Source organism: Cajanus cajan, chromosome 3, assembly GCF_000230855.2.
Source record: "Cajanus cajan strain Asha chromosome 3, NIPB_CcT2T_4, whole genome shotgun sequence".
Taxonomy (NCBI): domain Eukaryota; kingdom Viridiplantae; phylum Streptophyta; class Magnoliopsida; order Fabales; family Fabaceae; genus Cajanus; species Cajanus cajan.
The window spans coordinates 25,448,164-25,461,000 of record NC_138519.1 but is presented as its reverse complement, the minus strand read 5'-3'; the positions used below and the strand labels follow the sequence as shown (position 1 = coordinate 25,461,000).

The following is a 12,837-nucleotide window of genomic DNA, read 5'->3' as shown; positions in this document are numbered from 1 at the left end:
TATATCTGATCTGTATTGATAACTACACATTATGTATTAGCAAAGAGAAAGCGACTCAAGAAGCCAACTAATAGCTCAACTATAGTAACCAAAAAATTAACTATGCAGAGAAGAAATGGACCATACCTGCACTGGTGGAAAACTAGATTTTCCAATATGATCTTCCCCAGTGAAACCAAAGATGCCAACCTCTAACATGTTCTTGTAGAAGGAACTGGAAAGGAAAATTATCCTCAGGACAGAAAATTTGTTTTTTATTAAAAAAAAATAAAGTTAAGAGTATCGGTACAAGAGATTGGAAAATTTCTCAAGCAACATTTTATTTCAGAACAGAAAAAATTCACTCTATTTATTTTCAAATTATGATGCGTAATAGAAATACAAATTAATTTAAAGAGACATTCATGATTTTTAAATATGAGATCCAAAACCATTAATAAGGCCCACACATTTCCGGTTGTTGAACTTGAATTTTTTATAGGAAAGATCATCTTGTAAAGAAATTCTGTAAAACGGTTTGCAAGAATCGGAGAACTCTTAAATGGATAAGAGAAAAACATCCGTGAGATTTAACTAATTTTATTAACGCCAAATTTCTAATAATGTATAAATACACATTGTTATAAAACCCCTGAATCTTTGACTAACAAAAGATTTTACAAAATCAACGCATACAACAAGAAAGAAACATATGAGTGGTCCTCACCGTAAATAAAAACAAAATGTGGACCTCTGAGACTCTAAGCATGCAACAAACCAACAAAATGGGATTTTCCTTCCTTATCTGTTTGCTACAAATAACAACCACAACCACATGAACAAATCAAACACAAATGCTTCATTCTTTGTCTCTCCTACTCCCTTGTTGAACCAACTTGATCACTAATCTTGTGCACAATTGGATGAAGAGGCTGCAATGGAAACTTAGGCTCTTGCAAGAGAATGGTGTGTATTCGGGGAAAGAAATGATAGTGGACATGCAAAAGCTAAAGGGTTAAACTAAGATGGTTACAACTAAGTGCAACATCTCTGGTGCTCCTCCTTCACTCCTTCCAATCTCAATTCACAGGTACCAAAACTCAAATCAGTATCACTCCCCCAATTTGAAATTCACACAACACCAACCAAAACCAAATGTGTCTTACGTTCAACATGAACTGCACATCAACCTCAATGCAACACAACAACTCCATTGCCACTTCATCAAAACCAGTTCCAATTGCAGTTACCAAGTCCCCTTTGCTGCACTTGAATCCTACTCTAGCAATGCAGCAATGCATAGCTTCCTAATAACATCTTACATCAAGAACAACTGCCCTCAAGACGCAATGAAAATCTATGGCTATATGCGTAGAACAGACACTGAAGTGGACAATTTTATCATACCATCGGTTCTCAAAGCATGCTGTCTTCTCCCTTCATTCCTGCTAGGACAAGAGGTGCATGGTTTTGTGGTGAAAAATGGATTTCAAGAGGATGTTTTTGTGTGTAATGCTTTAATCATGATGTACAGTGAGGTAGGAAGCTTGGAATCGGCACGGCTATTGTTTGATAAGATTGAGAACAAGGATGCTGTTTCTTGGAGTACTATGATAAGGAGCTATGATAGAAGTGGGTTGGTTGATGAAGCATTGAACCTCTTGAGAGATATGCATGTTATGGGAGCGAAGCCCAGTGAAATTGCAATGATAAGCATCACACATGTCTTTGCACAACTTGCTGATTTGAAATTGGGGAAAGCCATGCATGCTTATGTGACAAGGAATGGGAAGTATGGAAAATCAGGAGTTCCTTTGAGTACTGCTTTGATAGATATGTATGCTAAATGTGAAAATTTAGCTTATGCAAGAAGGCTTTTTGATGGCTTGTATGAGGCTAGTATCATTTCATGGACTGCTATGATTGCAGCCTACATTCATTGCAATAATTTGAATGAAGGTGTGAGATTGTTTGTAAAAATGCTTGGAGAGGGTGTGTTTCCAAATGAGATTACAATCCTTAGTTTGGTCAAAGAATGTGGCACAGTAGGAGCTCTAGAACTAGGCAAGTGGTTACATGCTTGCACATTAAGAAGTGGGTTTACCTTGTCTTTGGTTCTAGCCACAGCTTTTATTGATATGTATGGCAAATGTGGTGACGCTAGGAGTGCAAGATCTGTTTTTGGTAGCTTCAAGAGGAAAGATTTAATGATGTGGAGTGCCATGATTTCAGCTTATGCACAAAACAATTGTATAGATGAGGCCTATGATACCTTTGTTCACATGACTGGTTGTGGAATAAGGCCAAATGAGATAACCATGGTTAGCCTCCTTATGCTATGTGCAAAAGCTGGATCACTTGAAATGGGCAAGTGGATCCATTCATACATAGACAAGCAAGGAATTAAAGCAGATATGATTCTTATAACTTCTTTGGTTGACATGTATGCCAAGTGTGGAGACATAGATGCAGCTCATAGGCTTTTTGATGCAGCCTTGGACCGTGACGTTTCAATGTGGAATGCCATGATATCTGGTTTTGCAATGCATGGTCATGGTGAGTCAGCATTGGAACTCTTGGAAGAAATGGAAGCACTAGGAGTTACCCCTAATGACATCACATTCATTGGAGCTCTTCATGCTTGTAGCCACTCTGGAATGTTGAAAGAAGGGAAGAGGCTGTTTCACAAAATGGTTCATGAATTTGGTTTTGCACCAAAAGTTGAGCACTATGGTTGTATGGTGGATCTTCTTGGTAGAGCTGGATTGCTTGATGAAGCAAAGGAACTAATTGTGAACATGCCTATGAGGCCAAACATGGCTGTGTTGGGATCACTTCTTGCGGCATGCAAGGTTCACAAGAATATCAAACTTGGGGAATGGACAGCAAAGCAGTTTCTCTCATTGGAACCCCACAAGTGTGGATATAATGTTTTGATGTCAAACATATATGCATCAGAAAAAAGATGGGATGATGTTGCATATATAAGGAGAGGTATGAAGGATGAAGGAATTGCTAAGGAACCAGGTGTTAGCTCCTTTGAGGTGAATGGATCATTTCATGAGTTCATAATGGGAGATAGGGAACACCCAGATGCCAAAAAAATTTATGAAATGATTGATGAGATGAGAGAAAAACTGGAAGATGCTGGATACACCCCAGATGTGTCTTCTGTTCTGCTGAACATAGACAATGAGGAGAAAGAAACTGCACTCAACTATCATAGTGAGAAACTGGCAATGGCATATGGATTGATTAGCACAGCTCCTGGTGTTCCAATTAGAATTGTGAAGAATCTTAGAATTTGTGATGATTGTCATAATGCAACCAAGTTACTGTCCAAGATTTATGGGAGGGAAATCATAGTGAGGGACCGCAATCGTTTTCATCAATTTAAGGAAGGATCTTGTTCTTGTAGTGATTATTGGTAGAAAAAACTGTACAAACAGAAGGCGTACATTTGAGTTTTCATATACAATAGGGAACATAAAATTGATCAAACATCATGATAATTAAATTAAAAGCATTCCAAGAGAGGTGACCAACCATTTAACTTCTCCACCCACATTGTAGGTCTTGGCCAAAAGATATTAGTAATTACCAATGTGTAACAACCTGTCCATTTTATTCATATTTCATAGTGTTTTGGTAGAATGTCCAATTTATTCACAATTAGCAAGGTTCACAGCTATAGAAATATTTTCTGTCAACGTACTCCTTCCACAAAATTATGAAACATCGCATGTACGTTCTATTTTTCTTAATAAAAAAATAAGATAATTTGTTAAATTAAAAGTGACAACTATTAAAGAAGTAGGTATTATACGAATATTTTCAAAAAAAAAAATCAATTAAAAAATAAAATTTTAAAATATCTTGTTTCTATAAAAAAATGACACATTTAATTTAATTCAAAAAGAAAATTAAAAATTACTTTTATGTTCTAAATTGAGTTATGTAATTCACGAAACAATTTATAAAACATTTTACACAAATTTTGTATTTGTCTCTCCATTGTATTATTTTATGTTATGTTATACTCTCTTTTAGTTGTATGGGTTATTATGTAAATAACATTTTATATCTTACATATCTAACCTAGATTGTCAACCGTCTCATTTTCAACATACAGGTTGCTGTGATTCTGGAGGCCATTCACCAAAATTACACAAACGGAGGTTCTTAATAAAGAATTCTTTAATTTATTACCGACACTAGAAAAAAATTAGTTCTAATATACGAGGAGATAAATCAACTTGTTGCTTACTAGATAATCTTGAATAAAATGCGATTTAGCCCCCGACTCAATTCGAATATTCAGCGGCAATTTTCAATTCTCTAGAAATCTTGATTGACAAAGAGTATGTTAATTACATAATCCATCGTAACATTGTGTAGAACTTCATTCATACGGTTAGCAACCCGAGCCAAATTAAACTGCAAAGTCACTTAAGAAGACAAAGCTCTTCCAATGCCTAATTTTTAATCAAGAGGAACCATAGGAACCATGTCCCTTGCCATTTGAATTATCAGGTGATTGTGAGAAAGGTACAAATTTTGATGATAGCATGTCTATATAACAATCGTTGTATTGTATAGAAAGAAAACACAATTTTCAAGTTGAGAAACAACAAATCCGGTTAACCAATATTTGGGCAGACAAAACTTCAGTCAAACATGTGGGGAAGTGGTCTGATAGCCATAAATGCATCCACCATCTGGAAGAAATACGAAGAAAGGGAATATGTAAGCTTTACATCATATACATAAAATACAGGCTTCAACCCTGCTAAGAGAAAAGATAATCAACATGGTATTTCCATAATGTTTCAGCAATACTTTATATAATGTAATTAGCAAGTGAAATGACGACCTAGTTTCCCTGTCTTATTATTTCACTCTTACAGCGTAATCATCTATGCCAAAACATGTATTAGTATTGAATGCATACCTCTTCAGTCACAGAAGCCCGGGCCCTACGATGCCTCTCCACTAGTTCAGTCAAAACTTCAACTAGGCGCTGCTTTACCTCACCTGTTAGCATTCGCCCTTCTCCATATTCCTATGACAGACAAGTTCAAAAAAAAATAAAAATTAAAACAAACCTTATGCTATTTGTATTAAAACAATTTGGGGAAGAAGATAGAAAACAGACCTTCTTGATGTGTTCAAGTTCCACATCATCTTCTAGGAAAAAAGTAAGGTATTTGATTGGTATATCTACCTGAATCATGACACGAAATGTCAAGATTCTTAAGCTATAACTAAAGAAAGACAAAGCAATTTATTAGATAAAAATGGAAGGGGTTTAATCTTTCTTTTTTATTTGATTGGTATTCGCATATATATGCCTGCTTAATCCTTCATTCTATCACTTCAAGATTTTTAGGTGAGAGGAAAAAATTAAACCAATGTAGCATGTTCACATATCTGTTACATGCAAACTAAATTATCCATCAAAATAAAGTGATAAGAATTTCATTACCTCAAGATTTGCCCCTAATTGCCTATGTTTCTCTATAGAATCTTGCCCACCAGAAAATGCATGCTTGTTTACCTGCAGAGGGCCACACATACAGTTTGTGAAAATAACCAAGTGGAAGGAGGAAAATACGAGACAGATGCTGCTCAGAGAAACAAAGAAACGCAGTAGGGGTGCAAAATATTAAGGCCTACTAGTTTTATTAAATGTTTTGTTTTTATTTCTTAATTTTGCAAATAATTACAAAAATACCACCTTGTTTATATTGTTTCCTCCTGTTTTCAAAGATTCTACGTTTCCATTGTTTCCTATAATAAAATGAAAAAAAGATGGAATTTCATACTTATTTGCACAAGCATAGAAAAAACAATATTCTCAAACCAAGCAGGTCCTAATTTGATTATTCAGTAACATAGAGCAAGATTTACTTAGGATTATTAGAAAAAATCCATGCCCCACATTAACTAGAGATAAGGCTAATAAAGATTGTATAAGTGGAGGACAACCTCCACCTTACAAGTTGATTTTGTAATATTTGAGTTAGGTCCAAACTATATTCTAAAATAGTATTAGAGTTATTCTGGATCCATTACCATTTATGCATGCATCAAATCCAATAATGTTGATGTGAGTGGGTGTACTGCCACCCACCATTTATTCGTGCACTAAACCCAATAATGTTGGATGTGGTAGAGTATATTAGAAAAAACCCAAATCTTACATTAACTAGAGATAAGGCTAATGAAGAGGACAACCCTCACTTACAAGTCAGTTTTGTAAAGTTAAGTCTAAATCCACATTCTAAATAGGATATATGTAATATATGGTGATAACTGATAAGTTGGAATGAGTACTTTACTTTCAAGGAAATGAGAAAGAAAACCTTTCAATATCTTGCATATCACACATTGCACGGACACTAGTGTCAACCAGTAAATTTATCATGTCACCCAAAGATTCCTCAACAAAATAATCAATTAGAAAAAGAAGATTCTATTCTACAACTAATTTTTGTCAATTGTCACAATGAAAAAATAAATCTTCAAGAATCAAGTGTAAGCAAAGAATAAAACACAAAAGCTTTAAAGAGAGTAGTTTCAGTAACAAACCTTGTTCTTAATATCTTTCGCAGAATCAGTAACATATATTGCAGAATTGGGATCACTAGCAGACATTTTCCCTGTTTCCCCCTGCAAGCATTTATATTTTAAAGATGTGATAACTCAGCTTCATAGGAAAATACTTTTTTCAGAGAGAAAATTTCAAAGCCTATATATTATTTTCATTGTTTCAAAAAACGAGATTGATTAGAGAGCATGACCCCTTTGAGTATGTACTTGTCTGCGATGATCTCAACACATTAATTAACCCAACCATTTACTGCAAACAACACTGTTAAAGACAGTATTAGAGTAGTTACTCATATGGTAGTTACTCTATTCTGTTGTACTAGACTTGTCCTGAGTCAACCAGGCTGTTACTACAACTGTTGTTAGATAGTTAAGAAGTTACATAGTTGCACAGTTATTTCTATCCATAATTATCAGTCTATAAATGCATATCTGATCTGTATAGCTAATCAGTTAATTCATCTCATTCATTTTTCAGCAATAGAATTCTCTCATTATATTTTTTCATTTTATTTTCCCTCGCTCTTTTGCACAATATTGATAATTATCATGATTTGAGCCTCTGATCAAGGGGTATAGATTGTCATCCTCATCCTTCTAATAAAATGTTAAAATTCAACACAGTAGGTGGCCTGTGCATCATGCATGCATCGAGCTCAATCTCCAAAGGGCTCCAAAACCATTTTATGTGCATCATCCAACAACTTAAGCTTTTGTCCTAGATGATTCATAATAAAAGAAAACAAATTTGACATGATAAAATTAAGAGTTAATTAGATTAGCAGCAAGTAAAATGTTGGTCGATCTCTTAATTTGATAAAGTAGCATGGATTTGCAACATTCTTATACCTGTAATGCAGGGAAGAATAATGATTCAATCAAGGCTGGCTTGTGGCAACCTATTCGAGGAGCAACATCTCGTGTCATTCTAAAATATGGATCCTGAATATATTAGAAGAAAAACTATTAGTTAAGGAAAAAAGGGTTACTTTAAAATGCACATGCATCCTAGACCACATGCAATACTAAGAATAAGAGCTTGCATAGAAAATAATAAAACGTGATATTCACATTCATTTAAGAAATGCCAAATGCTTTTAAGTTGGAATAGATCTTTTTCATGAAGTTTCTCATTGTTTAAATATTTACAGGTATGAAGAGAATTTGGACATAAAAGATATCCCAAAAGCAAAGGAATAAGTTTACAGATACACAGTAGTCAGATCTGGCTGTTGCCACAAGTTAATCTTCATATTTCGTACAAAATCAACTTGCATATAAAAGCATTGAAGACCAACAGACCTGGTCAATCGCACAAGGAATTAAACAACGGAGATTCTCTTTTCCAGAAAATAGGTGAGGAAATGAACTTGGAAATGATGGAACGGCCTGCATAAACAAATGATGCACATGCAATCATTATCATGTAACAATTTCAAAATATGTACTATAATTAATGAATAGGACCAGAAAAAGCAACTTATACAATGCATTTAACCCATACATCACATTTTGTACGTTTGGATCCATTCACAGATGTTTAGAAATGATGTTAAAGTTCCATCATATATATATATATATATACACAACTTATAAAGGACAAACTTTTACAAACTATCATGGACAAAATATGCAATGTAAATGGTAACAGCACTATAGTACCACTATTGCAAGGAATTAATAGTAAACAAAAAATAAAGGCAGGAATCATTCTATGCAGAAAAGAAATGAACCATACCTGCACAGGTGGAAAACTAACTTTTCCAATATGATCTTCCCCGGTGAAACCAAAGATGCCCACAGCCTGGTTATAAGTCACACGCTTTGCAACCTCTAACATGTTCTTGTAGAAGGAACTGGAAAGGAAAATTCTCCTCAAATGACAGAAGATTTGTTTTTTAATTAAAAAAAAGGTTCAGAGTAACAGTAAAAGAAATTGGGAAATTTCCCAAGCAACATTTTATTTAAGAACAATTGAGTAGAAAAAAAAAATCACTCTATTTTCTTTTCGAATTATGAATATGATGTGAATTGTGAAATAGAAACACCAAATTAATTTAAAGAGATATTCATGATTTTTAAATGAGATCCAAAAACATTAACAATGCCCACACATTTAGGGACCATTTGGTATGTAAAATGTATTTACATTCCTTAGAATCTTAAAGTGAGAATCTTAGTTTCCTATGTTTGGTAACTATTTAAAAAAAACAAAAAAAGGTTCCCAGGAATGTAGTTTCCAAGAACCATTTTTATCCCACGTTCCCACAAAAAAATTCCCATTGGAGGGGGTGAGAGTCCAACCTTCCCGAGTTACAGAGAAAGTTTAATGCATATAAAAAGATTATAGTATTTTTTTTTTTAAAACATAAAATCTCTCTCTTTCTCTCTCTCCTATTTCTCTTTCTCTCTCTCTCACTCTCACTTCCCTTCTCTTCCTCTCCATCTCTCCCTCTTTTTCTTTCTCTCTCTCCCCTCCTATTTCTCTTTCTCCCCCTCTCTCACTCTCACTCCCCCTTTCTTCCTCTCTCTCTCTCTCTCTCTCTCTCTCTCTCTCTCTCTCTCTCTCTCTCTCTCTCTCTCTCTCTCTCTCTCTCTCTCTTTCTCCCTTTCTCCTTTTATTTCTCTTTCTCTCTCTCTCCCCCTCCCATATCTTTATTTCTCTCTCTCTTCTTGTATTTCATTATTTCTTGACCTTGTCAATTTTAATAATATTAATAAAGCTTATTTTGTTTCTATAGTTTAATGGTATTTGTCAACACTTTATAATTTATTTACTTGAATGAAATGAAATATATATTTTTATCCTTCTTAATTATAATGTAGCATTTTTTCTTTGTTTTTTATGTTAAATTTTGTATTTAAATAAATTTAACTATAAGTTTTCAACTTTTTAAAAATAGTTTAATGTCATATTTGTAATAAGATTTAAGTAAATAAATATATCTGATATGTTTACTTTAATAAAGGATATTTTTGTAAAAAATATTTATATTCCCAAAAATATAGTTGTGTAACCCAAACATGAAAATTTTTAATTCCCGAGAATCTTACATGAATATTCCTAGGAATCTTTATGAATAGCCAAACATATTTTAACTATTCCCTACTATCATGATTCCTAGGATTTATAATTCCCAGGAATCATGATTCTTGGGTATGAAAAAACTTCTCCCTCACCAAACGCCCCCTTTAAGGTGTAGAACTTGAAATTTTTATGGGAAGAATCATCTGGTAAAGAAATTGTGTAAAATGTTCGGCATGAATTTGAGAACTCTTAAATGAATAAGAAAACAACATCCATGAGATTCAACTATTTTTATGAACGCCAAATTTCTAGTAATGTATAAATACACATTCTCATAAAACTCCTGAAAAATTGAATAACAAAAGATTTTACAAAATCAACACATATAACAGGAAAGCATACTCAAAATATACTATCAGGACAAACCTTGATTTTAACTTACCCGCCAACATAACTGAAATCAGCAAATATAAATGTCTTTGAAATGTCAAAACCACAAGCAATTATGTCCTTTGCATTCTCTCTTGCAAGTCTTTGGCTCTCCTCTATAGTAAGATTTTTCCACATGAACTTCTCATCGTCAGTGAGCTGTATAACCAGAGGAACCTTAAATGCATCTTGCAAATACCTACATAATGTTTCCACCATGTCAACAAACATCCCCAGCAAGCACAACAATTTAGAACTCACTTTCAGTTTCAACCTTCACCCAAAATTTAAGCATCTAAATTCAATCCACTATCACCACAAAAGTCTCTAACCTATCATTTGTAAACATCACTACATTACAAAAAGCAAGCCAACACAAATTCCAATAGCTACCACCAACATAGTTCAGGCAACACATCAAATACTGCTTTCTCTCGTTCCAAATGTCGCATTACATAAGAATTTACACTCTTTTTATACTAAACTCATAATTCAATAAATAAAATACCAGACATACAAATTTCCATCAAATTTTTATCTTAAAAAATGAAATGAAGTAAATATACACAACTCAGTCCTGTAAACAAGTCACCAGTGTTAACCAATTTCAATAAACAGAAACTTTGGAGACCAAAACAAGCAATGCACATAACATCTTTCATGTACCAAATTATAAAACTAACTCATAATTAGATAAATAACATACCAGATTTACAAATTTCCATAAACTTCTATTTGAAAAAAAAATAATAATAATAATGAAACGGTGTAAATATAATATACACAATGCAGTTGCAGTTCTAGAAAAAAAAATATCACTAGTGTTGACCAATTTGAATAAACAGAAACTTCTAGAGACCAAAGCAACACAAGTAACATACCAAATTGTGAACTCTTTCAAATTCACTTGTAACTGCAAAAATAACATATTAGTTTCACAAATTGTCATCAAATTTCCATTTATAAAAAACAAAACAGATTAAATACACACAATTCAGTCCTGAAACAAGTCGCTAACGCCGATTCAGATACTAAATTGTGAATTCGCTACTTCAAATTCACTCGTAACTACAAGAATAACATACTAGATTTACAAAATTTACTCAAACTCGGAGTAAACACACACAATTCGTCCTAAAACAAAAGTCGCTAGTGTTACTGTTAATCGATTCAGACACTAAATTGCGAATCTGCAGCACTCGCGCACGATTAAAAAATGATATATAAAATTAGGAGAGAAGAGAAAAAAAAAAGAAAAGAAAAAAAAGAGCAAACTCACTTAGTGAACATGAAGGGAATCAAATGTCCCAAATGCAAGGCTTCGGAGGAAGGTCCACGTCCGGTGTACAAGTAGAACTTATCGCCCCTCTCGTAGGCGTCAAGAATATCGGCGAAATCGCTGCGACACAGAAACGACACGTCGTTTTGAGTAACAGATTAAGATAAAGTAGACGAAGAAGAAGAAGAAGAAGAAGAAGAAGAAAAGAAGGTACCGGTGGGCGAAGAAAACGCCGCGTCGGAGGAAAACGTGAGGGAGGCGAGAGGTGAGACGGTGGAGGCGTGAAATGAGAGATTGGTCGAGCCTCTGGCAACCGAAACGGTCGATTAATTTGTCGTAATCGATTTTGCCTTTGGCGGAAACCTCCCATGGATTCACCACTTGTTCAGCTTCCGCTCCCTCTTCCTGCTTCTTCTCACTCTCTGATGTTGTTGCCGCCATTTCTCTCTCTGGAATGTGGAGAAGAGAGAGTGGGAACTAAAACTCAAGTGCCGCAACGTTACTTACTCTGCCGTAGGGTTTTAATCCCAACGATTATCCTTTTTCAAACTCTTTGCTTACTAATTACACTACAGTAAGATTCCATACACCCTCGTAATGGAGTAAAACATTCTCAGACATTTATTTACACTCTGTTTTTTTCATATAAGGGGTGGCGTACGAAATATTAGAAGGTTGAGTCTAGTTAGTTAAAGAGGATATAAGATTTTTTATATTTAATGGATATATTGATCTAAAAAAAATTAAAATTAAAAATAATTACATACCTAAATATTTTCTTTATGTATTACTATAGAGGATAAATATATTTTTTATTTTAAAATTTTTTTGGTACATACCTATATATTTTTTTTGCATATATTTATTTTTAATTTTAAAATTATTATTTTTAGTTTTATAATTTTAAAATATTGTTTTAATTCCTCAAATATTAATAATATATTTAAAAATGATAGATTGAGATAGTTATGTAGTATTGGTTGGATTTAATGTGATATTTTTATTAATAGGGACACTGGTAAGTACATATGATAGATTTTCTAATAAAATTTGAGTATTAAGACTAAAGTTGATGACTAACTTAAGAATTAGAGTATTTTTTTGCAAGTATTCATTACCAAAGACGATAGAGACATGCAAAATGAGGACTATGGGATAAATATGGCAAAAGACAAAATTACTTATGTGCCCTCATGCATGTACATGTTCACGCCCATCGCGGGATCCTATTTTGAAGGCTCATTTTGTTGTGTTTATTTTGCACGGATAAGATTTTGTGAAAGATGGTTACTACAAGGAATGATACTAACTCTGTTCAACCTAAATAGATGTTTGGACCTATGGTTGTGAAAAATCAAATTGATATCTTTGATGTTGTAAGATTACTTTGGAAAAAAATTATAATTATTCATCAAGCTCATGAATGTGATGCTCAAGAGCTTAAACACTCAAAAGAGAAAATGTTGAATTGAGCAGTTTAAATAAAACTTGGATTCCTTCTGGTCAGACT

General features: G+C 33.6%; 1 protein-coding gene and 1 pseudogene across 2 annotated transcripts; one reads left to right on the top strand and one right to left on the bottom strand.

Annotated features, from left to right (window-relative positions):
• The first annotated feature begins 1,004 nt into the window (after positions 1–1,004).
• On the top strand, positions 1,005–3,410 carry LOC145956167 (pentatricopeptide repeat-containing protein At3g26782, mitochondrial pseudogene; annotated as a pseudogene).
• Positions 3,411–4,428: 1,018 nt separating this feature from the next.
• On the bottom strand, positions 4,429–11,910 carry LOC109801318 (Nucleotidylyl transferase superfamily protein). 2 transcript variants are annotated; one of them, XM_020362362.3, is made up of 11 exons: positions 11,542–11,905; positions 11,328–11,447; positions 10,062–10,247; positions 8,330–8,447; positions 7,894–7,980; positions 7,441–7,533; positions 6,571–6,651; positions 5,465–5,536; positions 5,135–5,203; positions 4,931–5,041; positions 4,429–4,697 (listed from the first exon to the last, which is right to left on the bottom strand). In XM_020362362.3, exons 1-11 carry the CDS (start codon positions 11,766–11,768, stop codon positions 4,647–4,649), a joined length of 1,215 nt encoding a protein of 404 aa, XP_020217951.1. In that variant the 5' UTR covers positions 11,769–11,905; the 3' UTR covers positions 4,429–4,646. The 2 variants fall into 2 exon arrangements, with proteins under 2 accessions (XP_020217951.1, XP_020217952.1); XM_020362363.3 differs by lacking the exons at positions 4,429–4,697; positions 4,931–5,041 and having other exon boundaries at positions 5,160–5,243; positions 11,542–11,910.
• Positions 11,911–12,837: the final 927 nt, after the last annotated feature.